General features: G+C 40.2%; 1 protein-coding gene across 1 annotated transcript in view; it reads left to right on the forward strand.

The window, feature by feature from the left end:
* The window catches only part of DNAJC27 (DnaJ heat shock protein family (Hsp40) member C27), a 46,987-nt gene extending 36,523 nt beyond the window's left edge, over positions 1-10,464 (forward strand). The window contains exons 6-7 of the mRNA XM_007191258.3: positions 2,890-3,050; positions 6,589-10,464. Of these exons, the coding sequence (XP_007191320.1) occupies positions 2,890-3,050; positions 6,589-6,721 (294 nt within the window). The 3' untranslated portion in view covers positions 6,722-10,464. The remainder of the gene's footprint in view (positions 1-2,889; positions 3,051-6,588) is intronic.
* The last annotated feature ends 4,452 nt before the right edge of the window (positions 10,465-14,916 follow it).

Here is a 14,916-nt window from a genome sequence, read left to right on the forward strand (position 1 = left end):
AGGCAGTTCAGTTATTGGCAGATTACACTGAACTTGTGTAGGCTTGACTTTTTGCTTTAATAGCAAGGATCTGAAGGAAGCCCAAAGTGTTTCCCGAGCCCTTCTAATTTGACAGGACTCAGCCTGCAAATTCTGTCCCCCTTGCAGATCTTGTCAGTTCTTGGTTTTAGGTTTTGTTAGGATGAATCTTAACTCCGAAGGCAAAGCCTTTCTGTGGTGTCTCAGCTAGATGCTAGGGGTATTAATGAGATGTTAAGGCAGTCTCTCTCCTCTGGCGAGGCCAAATTCTGCTGTCCCCAGTATGGCTCTTCCCCTCGCACCACTAGTCAGTTCTGTTCTCAACCCCTTAGTAGCTATTATCTGATAAGCCTCAGGTGATCTCATCCTATGTATTTATAGCCTAGCCCTCAGCTACAAACTAGTAGGGAACCCTCACATGGACTTCTGGGGCCCAACTCTGCACAACTCCCTCCTATCCAAGGCCGTACTCCACAGATTCTAGCCACTTCAGCATCCTCAAGCTCTCACCTCTGCCTCCTTGGCTCAGTGGGACTTTGTGTCTGCTCAGACTCTGGCTTTCTGTGACAGGGTCAGGAAATGGACTCCAGGTAGAGGACCAAGGAGCAGTCTTGCACTTGCTGTTGTCCACTACCTGAAAAGAGTTACCTCATATATTTGTTCACTTTTATAGTAGTTTATGGCAGGAGGTTCAGTCCAGTACCCATTACTCCAGCATGGCTGGCACTCAAACAAGGAATTTGAACAGACTTTTGACTTCAGTTCTAGCATTCTCTATATCACCACAGCTAGCCTTCTATAACATTATGTGTTATGGGTAAATGCTTGTGCCCTCAGAAATCTGTGAGTGTTTATATTTTAGGTTAACTTACGGACTAGAAGAAAATCTTATTGATACGTAGCACAAGCAAACATTTGTGAACTGTGATCCCTTTTAGGTTGCTTTTATTTTTTTAGATTAATCTTGGGTAGAACTAATGGATAGTCTTTAAAAAAAAAGGGGGGTAACAGAGTGTAATAAACTATTCTGTAAGTACTTAGAAGTAGTGCTTTCCTGCTGGTTCAATTTAATCAATACTTTCTTTGTTTCCTATATATTTAATAGACACTTTATGTCAGGAAGGAACTTGGTTTTATCTTAACACTGTTAACACAGAGCAGTATTAAGATAGACTAAAACTAAGTTAACACTTCTCTTGTCTTGGTATCTAACGGCTTTTCCTTTGACACCCCTTTTCACATGTCAAGGCTTCTTGTTTAGGTTGCCAAATTGATTAGCTAATACTGGAGATAAAAAAGAGGAGTCAAAGAGAAGGATAAAATTTTTAGATGATAATAGGCACTATAGAAATATCTGGAAAAAAAAGAGGAAGAGATTAAAAAAGAAATGGAGGGATGAGGAGGTAAGTCAGTTTAAAAGCAGCCATAGTGTATTAAATTAGTCTTTTGAGTGAAGTTATTCAACAATAATAGTGCATAGAGCATGAAATATGAGCAGGATCAAAAAATAGTTTTCACTTTGAAAAACATTATAAAAATAGGAAAAGAATATGAACAGTTTACAGAACAAGAAAAGACCGATAAGCAGATGAAAAGATACTCAGTTTCACTTATAATTAAAGAAATGAAATAAAAACTGTGAGATACACATCAGCTTGGCAAAAGTGAAGATGTATGATAATGCCCAATGTTGACAAGGGTGTGGGGAAATAAACACTCCCATACACAGTGATGGGAGTATAAACTGGTATAGCCTTTTTGTATGAAAGTTGTCAAAATTGAAAAGTAAAATGCACGTACACTTTTATTCAGTTGTTATTCTTTTAGGAATTTATCCAAAAGCAGTATTCCCACAAGTGTGCAGAGATATATACACATAAAAAAATATTCACTAAAGCACTGTTTGTGAAAAAACCTAGAAACAATTGACCTGTCCAAGAATAGGGAGTTGGTTAAATAAATTATGGTATAGTCACACAGTAGAATACTGAACAGTCATTTAAAAGGAGGAATTGGGGAGGGGAGGGTAAGCTGGGACGAGGTAAGAGAGTGACATTGACATAAATACACTACCAAATGTAAAATAGATAGCTAGTGGGAAGCAGCCGCATAGCACAGGGAGATCAGCTCGGTGCTTTGTGACCACCTAGAGGGGTGGGACAGGGAGAGTGGGAAGGAGACGCAAGAGGGAGGGGATATGGGGATATATGTATACATAGAGCTGATTCACTTTGTTATACAGAAGAGACTAACACAACATTGTACAGCAATTATACTCCAATAAAGATGTAAAAAAAAAAAACTAAGCAAAAGAAGGAAGGAAGTGTCTATATGCAGCTAGAGAAAGGTTCCAAGATTTATTATTATGTGAAAAAAAAATGCAAGGTGCTAAGCAGTGTGTTTAATCTGCTCTCTTTTATGTAAATGCTTAGGGTTTGGATGTGTGTATGGACTGGTTACTGATAGAAAATTATTCTGGAAGGATACTGAAATAATATATTAACAATGGTTACCTCAAGGAGAGGAGCTTGAGGGGTAGGGAGACAGTTTTCATTTTACACTTTTTCCTACTATTTGAATTTTTCTAACAATATTCATGTACTAGTTTTTAATTTCAAGTGTGGTTATCTGAGAGTAGGATTATAAGCCATTGAAATTTTATTCCTTATCCTTATTGTGTGCTTAAATATATATATATATACACACATATATGTATGTATAGTATGAAAGAAAAAAATCTTCCAAAGTACATTTGCTTTATTGTGAATTTTAAGTTATTGGAATATATTAAAATTCTTTAAGTTGATGGTTAGAAGGAATTCCTGTTTTCTCAAAATCAGTTCTCCTCTGGGATGTGTTTTCTTTTTGCAGACCTTTTATGTATCCATAGTTGATTTATGTGAAAATGGCGGGAAACGTCCTATCACAAATAGCAGTGCTAGTTTCACCAAAGAACAAGCAGACACCATTCGCAGAATTCGAAATAGTAAAGATAGTTGGGACATGTTGGGAGTCAAACCTGGGGCCTCAAGGTAAGCAGTGCTCTCAGATATTAGTGCTGCCTTCTGTTATAGAAAAAGACTCAATCATCAGAATTATAGTGCGATATCTTCTTGTAATTGGCTAGAAATATGAAGATGTGTGGAAATATCTTGGATTACTTAATAATGCTCCTTCACTGAATTAAGTGAACACCAAAGGGAGAAAACAGAGGGCACAATTACCTAATGTGGGAACTATGTAGTTTGTGTATTATATAAGTACCTTCTGAAATTATATGCTCTGCTTTTATTGACTAAGAGCCTTGAAGCTAATGTAACCTCAAAAAAAAAAAATCTTAAATCATAGAATTTTAGAGAAGGAAAGAGTGTTAGCCATCAACCTGTCCAAACATTTCATTTCATAGGTGGGAAAACTGGGACTCAGTGAGACTAAAAACACAGTCAAGGACCCCAGGAGTTAGTGGTAGAATTGGTTCTTGACCCTGAGCACTGTGTGTCTGCCTGTCTCTGTCTCTTTCTATCTCTGTCAGAAATCCTGCTAGTTCCTCGTCTGTGTGTGTTTATATTAAATTATTTTATTTTATCCAAAATAATTATTTGGGAGAAAAGGAAATACAATCACTACTCTTTGTGAAAGAATAAATCATTATCCAGCATGATTATATAACTTTTCCCCCCAGTTTTATTGAAATATAATTGATATACAATACTGTATAAGTTTAAGGTGTACAGCATAATGATTTGACTTACATATATTGTGAAATGATGACCACAGTAAGTTTAATTAACATCTGCCATCTCATAGAGATACCAAAAAAAATGTTTTTTCCTTGTGATTAGAACTCTTGGAATCTACTCTCTTAACAACTTTCAATTGTTATATAACTTGTAATGCTATAATAATACTGTTACTCTACGTATTATTAGAGTTCTCAGACCTTTTTATTTTGCACCATAGCTTTCCTCCCCTTTCTACTTTTTCACCTTGATTCCCGCAAAAGAAAAAGTAGCTCTTGAAATCGCCTTGTCAGCGTCAACAGCATTAAGCATCTCCTCCATTTTGGTCTCATAGCATATCTTTGAGTCCAGAAAGAAAGAGGGGAGGGGAAAAGGGAGACAGTTATTGGTCTCCCTGGACTTGCCAGGCATTACTGAGGAGCTGTTAAACACCTGAAGGAATTCAGATGACCTCATAGCACAAAATTAATTGGTGGCTTTTAAATGTCCTTTTAGACTTCCATAGTCACATCCTAAATTCTTCCATTTCATCTCCAAGGGATATTGACTCTATAACTAAGAAACTATTACTTACTAATTAACTTAGAACAATAATCATTAGGGAAAAAGAAACTTTTGGTTTCTTACTTATTATTGTGGTTAACTGGAACCTCCCAAAATTTACAGGACCTCCATAATTTCCATATCCTTAACCAATATAACATGTTCTTATCTTACCTTTGTTCCTCTGGGTCTATCAAACTAATTTGTATGGCATGAGCACGTTTGGGCAAAACCTAAAAACATTTATTTTATTTTATCTTTTAAATACACCTTTATTTTATTTTTTGGCCGTGCCGTGCGGCATGTGGGATCTTAGTTCCCCGACCAGGGATCGAACCCGTGCCCCCTGCAATGGAACCATGGAGTCTTAACCACTAGACCGCCAGGGAATTCCCTAAAAACATTTTTTTTTAAGTTATAGAGAGTTTTAATGTTTGTTCAGTGCTATGTTTACTATTCTTGAACTTTAAGAAAAATCTTCAGTAGAATTAATATATTTTTTACACACCTGACTCAGTCTTGTTTCTCTAAAATTTTCCTTGAAAGTTTCTCCTGCTATCCAGAATTCTTGAAAGGTACCAGGCCTAACCACTGACGCCATATGGACATGTTTCCTCGGGAGGCAGAGTGGCTAGAGGGGCCCAACCCAAGACTCACTCATGGGAAAGAGAGAGGATGCTGTTTCTGCCTCAAGGACAGAGAGTCTTTTAGGGAGAATGTGATTCTTATTAGCTAATATCGAAATTATCTACGTAGAAAAGCTACATGCAAGGTAAAACAGGAAAATTCAGAAGGACTCCTCTAAGATCAGAAAGCAGAAAAAGCCTTAGAACGTATGCCTGCGACATGGACAGCTGTTAACATAGCCCTATGACCTCAGTCTCCCCAAGCTGACATGTAAGATATCACATATGCACAAATAATACGTAACATTCAAGTAGAAAAGTATACACTGCAAAGTGAGTATACAAACAAACATGATCAGATATCACATCCAAGATATCAAAGACCATCTCCCTGATTTGGAGAGCCAGACTAGAAGTCCTTCTGATAAAGAATAAAGGAGATCTGGGGAAGCACCAAATCCAGGCTTATAAGTTAACAAGAACCTTGACTTACAAAAGGAATTCAAAACGGAAGTGGGAAATAAAACCATCTGGTAGAGACAGCGCCGGACTCTGACCAGGGGAGCGGCTGGGTACTTGAAAGCCTCTCAGAGGCCTGACACCTGAGGATGTGAAGAGCGGGGAGAATTGCAGGGCCAGGTGGTCTCCAGCCCCCACCCCAGCAGTCCCTGCTCCTTAGAGGTCTCTCCTGGGGCTCCCTGGTCTTTGGTGAAACACTCATCGTACTGTTCCTTTCCTCTCTAGATAATGTTAAATTCTCTCTTGTTTCTTCTTTGGTCTCAGGGAGCTCACTGTAACTCTCAGGTACCCCCTTCCAGTGGCTTTTTCTTGGTCAGTGGTGCCGCCATCTTCCCTGAGGCCTTAGATTCCCCATGACCCTGGAACTCATTTCAGCCCTTTTTCTCATGTCTTCTCCACCCCTATACCCAGCTCATCATCTGCTTCTGCCAGGGCTTTGTTTCTATTATCTCTTTTGCCTTCCCTTGTTGGCTTCCACAAACACCTTAATCTAAACCCTTGTATTCATGCTTGGGTTATTGTAACAACCTCCTACCTGTCTCCTAACTTCCAAAAACAGCTTTCCCAGCACCATTTTGTCATGAAACACCTACTGTTAAAAATCCAGCTTTTTTGTTGTTTTGCCTTCAAGGCCCTTCACTTACTGACCCGTGCTCCCTGGCTAACTTTGTTTCGTGTTACTTCCCAGTGCAGTTTCCTCCTGGAACTGCATGCGGGCTCCGGCTCCGTTCCTGGCCTCTGCTGGTTCTCTCCCTGCTGCTCTGTATTCCCCACCACTGTGTCAATCCCTGAACCCAACCTTCTTCCAGAACCCTCCTCCAGGGGGCCTGCCCTGATGGCCCCTGTTCTCATTGCTTCCGTCGGCAAATGCCCAGTGCCTATGAAGTGCCGAGTACTGTTTTCATCTGATCATGTTTGTTTGTATACTCACTTTGCATTGTATATTTTTCTACTCGAATGTTACATGTTATTTGTGCATTGTTTGTTTCCTAGTCCTTTAGTCCCGTCTTTGAGAAAGGGTAACATTTATTTGGGATATGCTTACTGTAAGAGATATTATGATATCCAAACAGCTAAAATGCAGTGCGTGGAGGGTGGGCACTGACCTCGATACTGACATAGAGCTTTGCTTTTTCTCGTAGAGATGAAGTCAATAAAGCATATCGGAAACTTGCTGTGCTGCTTCACCCTGACAAGTGTGTAGCACCTGGTAGTGAAGATGCCTTCAAAGCCGTTGTGAATGCCCGAACAGCCCTTCTGAAAAACATCAAATAGAAATTAGAAAAAAAGACAAGTGTGGGCCTCAAGTCCAAACAGACTTTCCCTAGAGGTAAAATAGCCAACATGGGTTTTTCCTCCACAAAATCTTACAGCTCTTTTCACTCATGTGCTGTCATTTGTAAATCAGTAATTCGGGTGCCTGTTACCATGCCATAGACATTTTGCAGAGAGATGAAGTGAAGAGAACCAAGCGCCACTTATACACGACCGTTCATTTCCTACTTCTGAATCACGTAAGATTTTTTTCTCATGAGTTTGTTAGCTCTGTCAGTGTAGCATCCCTTAGGCACTTTGCTCAGGAAAGTCCATGAGGTTTCTGGAAAGAGGATAGGAGGATCCTTTCACTTTTTCTTTTTAAAAAAATTCATCATCAGAGAAGAAAACACAGATGGAAGCAGACATAGCAGAATCCCTGAAAGTGTGATGACCTCACAAGCAAGTTGCCCCTTTTACAGTGAGTTTCTTAGGTAGTATTTTAAGCATCAATCTATAGTTAATGAACTCTTGGCAGCCCTTTGGAAGTGAAACGAGGTGATACAATTCTGAACTGAGCAGCCCTTTTGTGACGTTCACTCTGTTCCCCTTCTCCAGCCACAGGGGGAGAGACCAGCCAGTCCTAAGAGAGCAAAGACAGTGATGGCGGCCGCAAGTTCTGGTACACTGGCTGCTGCTAGTCCTGCCCCTGAATCTGAGGCCTCTCCCTGGCCGTGGAAGTAGGTGCTGGTAGCTGCAGGGAGCATCATCGCCTAGGAATCAGGAGTCAGACTCCAAGACAGTAGTGCCTGCAGGTCACACTAGATTGAGCACACGTGCCCAGAGGGCACGGCCGGCCTGGCTCGGGCATGTTTGATGCCCTAGGAGAGCCTCCATATGAGGCTTATGCCTTCTTTGTTTCTGCATCACTTTCTGCATCACAGCAGGTGGGAAAGGCCGGGGTGCCGGGCCTCCTCTTCACTTCCTCATCAGTGTTAGTTCCCTCTTTCTTCCCTCTTCTCTTCCTGTGCACATCTGCCACCATTTCTCTCTTCTTGAATCCCTGCCTTCCGGTTCTTGACTCCTCCATCCTCCTGTGCAGCCTTCACCTGGGCCTGGTTGACCAGAGACAAGTTATGGATCCTTTGGGTGGTGGACAGAGAGATCTTAAGGCCTGTGTGGGAAGAATCTCTGTTACTTTTGCTTGGGTTACAAATTTCTGATTAGTAATATTTTTAAGCTACAGATTATGAAAATCAATTTCACATAGAGAAATACATTCTCTTGCCATAGTATCTTCCTCAGTATCCAAGGGATGGATGAAGATCAAGTGTGAGGACCAGCCTTTCTTCCAGAGCTTACAGAACCAGTGTCACTGTGTGGCTCGTTACACCGTCACTCTCATGTTACTCAGATTTTTAGCTGTGACCAGGCTGCACTAATTGGGGCTTTAAAGTATGTAAAACATTACTGTCTGTGAATTTTAAACAGCTATCCCATATTGATCGCCAAGGAGCATTCACCTTACCACCGGAGAAGAAAAACCACTTTCGTTTAATTCAAGCCCACTGCAGTCTTCTGGACTCTTCCCTTCTCCAGAGCAGCTTTGCTTTGTGTGGCTGCCCTTGAGCTGCATTGAGCTGGTTGTCAGGAAACCAGAGCATTGTTTTCTAGTATGAATTTTCATCTCGGTGATACTGAAAATGCTTTTTTTTTTCCTATAAATTGAGATACGAGTATGATTTCTTGTGGGATTTTCCTCTGGCCTTTTAATTCTAACTAGCTCTGGGCCTGTAGAACTCCAGCCCAAAGTTCTTCGGGGCCTAAATTTTGCTTAAGGCCTTCATCATGCCTAAAGTAATTAAACATAGATGTGTTCTTACAGCAGGACTTAGGAGGGTCATATTTATGAGGGACTGTGCATGGTGGTATCAGCCCAAATTGACATGACAGGTCACTGAGTATGTGGTCCTGGGTAGAAACTGGTGCCAGTTTTCATTGTTGTTATTAAACACTGGATTGGTCACCTTATTCAACTCCGTGGTGCAGATGAGCAGTTATAGCAGAGAGAGATCTTTAGTGCTTCCATTCATATCCTTATATAATGAGTGACTTGTTGAAATTTAGCCTGATCTTGATTCGTAGGTCTTGAGGCTCAGTTCCCAGCACCTTGATTATTAATGTTAAGGATGGCCATGTACTACTTCATTTATGTAAAAGAAAGTTAAGCTTCAGGGTCCTAGAAGTTTTCTGATTTCCATAATCCTTGAGTAGAATATCAAGAAGTAATGAAGCCTGATCGGCAATGAAAAGTAACTTCATACAAAATTTTACAGACCTCTGTGCATTAATTTAAATTCTTGGTGCAAATATGTACTTTGTAGTTCAACCTTATTAAAATTCTTCAGCCGGTTAGGATTGCACAATACATCAGTGAGAGTAATAACTAGCAGAATAATTTCAATGGCTAAAAAAATTTCTATAGAAAGTCATGTTTTTCAAAAAAAGAATAAAAAGTTCAAACAGCTATTATTCAAGAAAAGCCATTTCTTCTGTATTTGAGTCACCAAGAATTAACACTTTTAAAACTTGTTAGAAATACCTGGAGGCTTTTGAAGTTAATTGTCCAACCTACCTAAGAACTTTAAAATATACCCTCCTTTTGTTCCTCTGTTCCTCTTTCCTGCCTCCTTTTGAATTGATATTCTCAACTGTCAACATTTCTTTTACTTCAGCATTATCATTTTATTTCTTCACATAAATTTGTTCTCGGTAAAGTCCAGACTTGGGGGTATTGTGGTGCTACCCAAGATAAATTGCTGTAACTCTGTAGATTGCACTCTCTTCTTTAAGGCTCACATTTACCTCAGGAAACTCACTTTAGTATGTTTTTTTTTTCGCATTGAATTCTCAACTGGTAAATATTTCTTTATACTGATAAATTAGTACCTAATTCACTGTTTGCTAAGTGAGCCATAGATAAGGCAGCTAAATTTCTGAAAGAAAGCCACAGTAAGTGGGCAGCCCCTGTAAGCTCTGAATCAGTAATGAGGTAGCTGTTCCTCATAGAACAATGACAGAATCTCGAGGGGGAGGGAGGTATTTCGGTCTCAAGTTCGAAAGGGTAGGGCCGTGCGCACATTGCCTTTGACAGGAGCAGTGCCTGTCCTATAAGCAATTTCAGTGCGCCCTGGGATGTCACTCTCTCTCCACCACACTCCATGTAGCTCACTCTGAGTCTGCCAACGTTTTTGTAAAACTTTTGCAGAGGAATTTAGCCGCGAAATACAGCTAACCACCTTCCATTGCAAGTTTTGCAAAGTGAAGAGGGGTTCATATTTCTCATGATTGGTACTTAGCACAATTGTAAGAGACAGTTAATACTGTTTATACGTTGGTTTTTCCATTAAGCATTTCTAGAGAAGACGAAAGCTTAAACTTGTGGTGTGGGTAAGTTAGATTATGTCTGACAAGCAGTGCAATAGGAAGCCGTGCAATAAAGGCCATGTTGGTGAAATGACTCGCTGGAAAGTTGGACAGTTTGGGTGAGCTTCCTGCATCGATGGCCTGCGGGGTGGTCTGCCCTTGGGCCGGGAATGCACAGTCTCTAAAGAAACCCTTTGCTCTTACGAAGTAATTTACATACTTGCTTTCTGTTGAACTAACGGAAAATGTTAAATCTAACAGCTGTTTATGTCTTGTATAGAGAGTGTCATATGTATTTAAGTTGTGTATTTTTATAAAGTAAAGGCAAATGCCAAACACTGGTCTGTGGGCTGCACTTATTTGTTGAGATACTGGTCTTTAATGTAGAACATGCTAGTCTAGAAGCCAATCCATTTCCTTACCAACTGAGATCGTAGATAAGACATCTTGCTTTAAGTTGCCAGTGCCTAAAGTGGAGGAAATTTTATTCACTGGTCCCTCAGGCTAACCTTAATTAAATTGTGATGAAAGTGTTTTGATCTCTTAAAGAAAGATACTAATATTATGTGTGCCTTTTTAATTCAAATGAAACTATTGTTATCTCATTTTAATAATGCAGATCTTGGCTGAATAACTTAATAATTCAGCTAACTAGTCCCTGGACAACAAGAAACCTTAAGTAACAGACTATTGTGAACCCAGATTTGAAAGTGAAAGCCTTGTAGGGCCAACGCGAAGGCGGTCTATCTCTGAAGACTTCAAACAAGAGCTTTAATTTTCATTATGAATGACATTCGTCATCACCTGAGAATGCCCACCACTCTTTTGGGGAACTGCTCTACCCTCTCCATACTGCTAACATGTTCTAAAGGGGAGCTGCCAAATCCTCCTATGACCCACCCTTCCTCCCTGGTCACAGGGATTGGCCCAAGAGATGGGAATGTCAGCCAAGCTGAACTAATTGGCATCCCTCCCTGGGATCTTTCTAATTGGATCTAGGAAAACAAACTTCTTCTCAGGAGAGGAAGATAGGAGGAGTCCTGCTGATGCTGGCAACCTTGATTCCAACCTCATAGAAAAAATTTGAGAGAATGAAACACATTCAGAAAGAGTCAGAGTCCTGATGGCTAAGATTTTCCTTCTAGTCCCCTGAGATCCCCTGAACTGGTTGTTCTTCAAGCCCATCAGCCACCCCAGAATCCTTCTAATAAATCTCCACTCATCTCTTTTCTGCTTAAGTTTCCTGGAGTTTGTTTTCTGTTACTTGCAACTAAAAGAACATTAGAAAATAATAGACGTTAAGGATCATGAGCAGGGATGAGAAAGCTATGGTCTGTAGACTGGTACAGTACTTGATAAGTATATTATGACATTTTATATATTAAAATATATCCAAATACTTGGTGTTTTCAACTAAGGTCTTGGGCTATGTTTTTCCTTTTTTTAATTTATTTATTTTTGGCTGTGTTGGGTCTTCGTTGCTGCACGTGGGCTTTCTCTAGTTGCGGCAAGCGGGGGCTACTCTTCGTTGCGGTGTGCAGGCCTCTCATTGAGGTGGCTTCTCTCGTTGTGGAGCACGGGCTTCAGTAGTTGTGGCACATGGGCTCAGTAGTTGTGGCTCACGGGCTTAGTTGCTCCGCGGCATGTGGGATCTTGCTGGACCAGGGACTGAACCCATGTCCCCTGTGTTGGCAGGCGGATTCTCAACCACTGTGCCACCAGGGAAGCCCTTGGGCTATGTTTTAAACCAATAATAACCAATTGTAAACTGAGAAGAAAAACTAGGTTTATTCATTTTGTTTCAGGATCAATTTAAGATGCATAATATTATCTAGCTTTTTTGTTTCCATTTGACCCATTGTCTATCAGGGTCACTTCTAATATCTTAAATTTCTTTTTTTAAAAAAATTAGTTAATTAATTTATTTATTTTTGACTGCATTGAGTCTTCATTGCTGCACGTGGGCTTTCTCTAGTTGCGGCGAGCGGGGGCTACTCTTCATTGCGGTGGCTTCTCTTGTTGCGGAGAACATGCTCTAGGCGCACGGGCTTCAGTAGTTGTGGCATGTGGGCTCGGTAATTGTGGCATGTGGGCTCAGTAGTTGTGGCTCGCGGGCTGTAGAGCGCAGGCTCAGTAGTTGTGGTGCATGGGCTTAGCTGCTCCGTGGCATGTGGGATCTTCCTGGACCAGGGCTCGAACCCGTGTCCCCTGCATTGGCAGGCGGATTCCTAACCCCTGCACCAGCAGGTAAGTCCCATAATATCTTAAATTTCTAATCAAACTTCGTTGTTAAAATATTCTTTCACCATGCATTTATTGAGCACCTACTATGTGCCAGGTTCTGTTCTAGGCATGGGGGATGTAACAGAGCACAGAACCAACAAAAATCCCTGCCCTGTGGAGCTTACATTCTTGTCATTGTTCTTTTTCATTTGTGAAGTTTTGAAGAAAGTTTATTTTTTCCTGTAGGTTTATTTCTGAAGAGGCAAATTTGCATTTTTTGACTGCTCTTCAAGATATGCAGTTTTGCAATTAATACTCTGATTGCTACTACATACTAAAGATCATGTAGGTTGTTATAATGCTATATTAATTTTTTTCTTGAGAACTGAACCATTATCATTATACAAAGTTGTTTTTCCTGTTGACCTGGAGGAAATAGTACTAGACTTAAGGAGTTTCTTTTTATACGTTTTATATTAATAATTAAAATAGTAATATATCCTTCCACAGCAGTTGATAAGATTCTGTTCATCTGGAGGGGAAAATATCTAGAATCTCAGTTGTTGTTTTAGTTAAGTAAATAGTGTATACCTCTGATATCACCTAGTTAAAATTATGATCAGTTGACTTTAGGAAAATTATTTCTCCGTGCATCCAAAACAGTTAGTTGTTAGTGATAATTATAAAATCAGCAGATGCGGTCCATGAAAGCATTTGTTCTAGGGAAGAGAAATTAAGAGTCTGCTATGACTGAGAGAAACTGAGGTGCCACATGCCTCAGATATCAGGATGTGAACATTCTGCTGGTTTCAGAATATGAGAGAAAACAAAAAGGTTAATAAAATAAATACTAAAGAGAGAGAAGACATCAAGTTGTTCAAAAGGAAAGTTAAAGAAAACAAAAGAAACTATCTCGGATCTGACTAGCAGGGAGAAAATAGAAAAGCCCCAAGTTAGTGGTTGTCAGTGCTTTTTATTGACAGAACCCTATATTTCTAGTGAACTCCGATATGAGACTTTTATATAAGAGCAACATTTTATTAGGATAAATTTATAAAAGTTCAAGCTTTTAACATCACTCCATATAAAAGCAACCTACCAGGCAGTTCTGTCTCCTAGGGGAGATGTCAGCATTTATATCAGAAGATGAGAAATCCCCACACTATTCCCTCCTGCTCACAGACGCTGGTGAGGAGAACGCCTTGCCCAAGAAAGTGATCAGGTTCAAGGAAGGTTAAGAGCTTCTGCCAGGCACTCTGTACTGCTGGCAGTGCTGGACAGGAACCCTGTTTAATGAAGCGTCCTAGTGAAATCTTAGGTATAAGGGAAAGTACTGTGGCTGTGTGGTGAGGCACGGAGCCGAGCTGCTCTTCATAAGAAATGAACAAGACTTCTACGGGTTGGGGCTGCCTAAAAGAAAAGGAAGAAAGGGGCTTCCCTGGTGGCGCAGTGGTTGAGAATCTGCCTGCCAACGCAGGGGACACGGGTTCGAGCCCTGGTCTGGGAAGATCCCACATGCCGCGGAGCAACTGGGCCCGTGAGCCACAATTACTGAGCCTGCGCGTCTGGAGCCTGTGCTCCGCAACAAGAGAGGCCGCGATAGTGAGAGGCCCGCGCACCGCGATGAAGAGTGGCCCTCCGCTTGCCACAACTAGAGAAAGCCCTCGCACAGAAACGAAGACCCAGCACAGCCATAAATAAATAAATAAATAAAAATAAAATGACTAATACTCTTTAAAAAAAAAAAGTATATGATAAAAAAAAAAGAGAAAGACTTGATGAGATGGGATAGGAGGCTGGGGTCCCAAAAAGGATTATTAGAAAGATATTAGATACTAAAAATTATTAGATAATTTTAGAAAGATAGCCAAAGAGAAGTTCCCAGTGACAGAAACAATCAAAGGACTTTTAAGAACATGAATGTCTTTAATAACGTCACCCCCATTTTACCGATGAGAAAACTGAGGCTCAGAGAGGTTAAGTGACCTGCTCAAGGCCAAATAGAAAGCTATTCAAACCCAAGCTTGCCCAACTTCAGAACCCAGGCTCTCAGTGTACACTATCAGCCTAAAGTTCCAAATTTTTAAATACTCTGCTTCACACTCATAAATAATGTTGTTCCTGCTTGTACCATGTTACTTACATGGCTATAAATAGGGCTGCTTTTTTGGGGGGTGGGTGGGGGTTGCCTTTTTTTTTTTTTGGCTTTACAAAAGTGATATCATATTATGTACACTTTTCTGCATCTTTCTCTTCTCATTCAACAGTACCTCGTAAAAATCTTAAGTCAATTGGTTTAGATTTAATTCAGTCTTTTTAGTGGCTGAATAATAATAATGGTGTTGTTATGCCATAAATTATTCAGCCACGGGCTTTGTTTCCAGCTTTTTGTCACTACAAAAAATGCTGCAATATTATCCATGTATGTGTGTTTTTATGAACTAGCAGGGTTTTTTTATTAACCTTTTCTTTTAATATTGAAGTGTAGTTAATTTACAACGTGTTAGTTTCAGGTATACAGCAAAGTGATTCAGTTATATATGTGTGTATATATATATATGTTCTTT

The sequence above is a fragment of the Balaenoptera acutorostrata genome, chromosome 12, assembly GCF_949987535.1.
Source record: "Balaenoptera acutorostrata chromosome 12, mBalAcu1.1, whole genome shotgun sequence".
NCBI classification, from domain to species: domain Eukaryota; kingdom Metazoa; phylum Chordata; class Mammalia; order Artiodactyla; family Balaenopteridae; genus Balaenoptera; species Balaenoptera acutorostrata.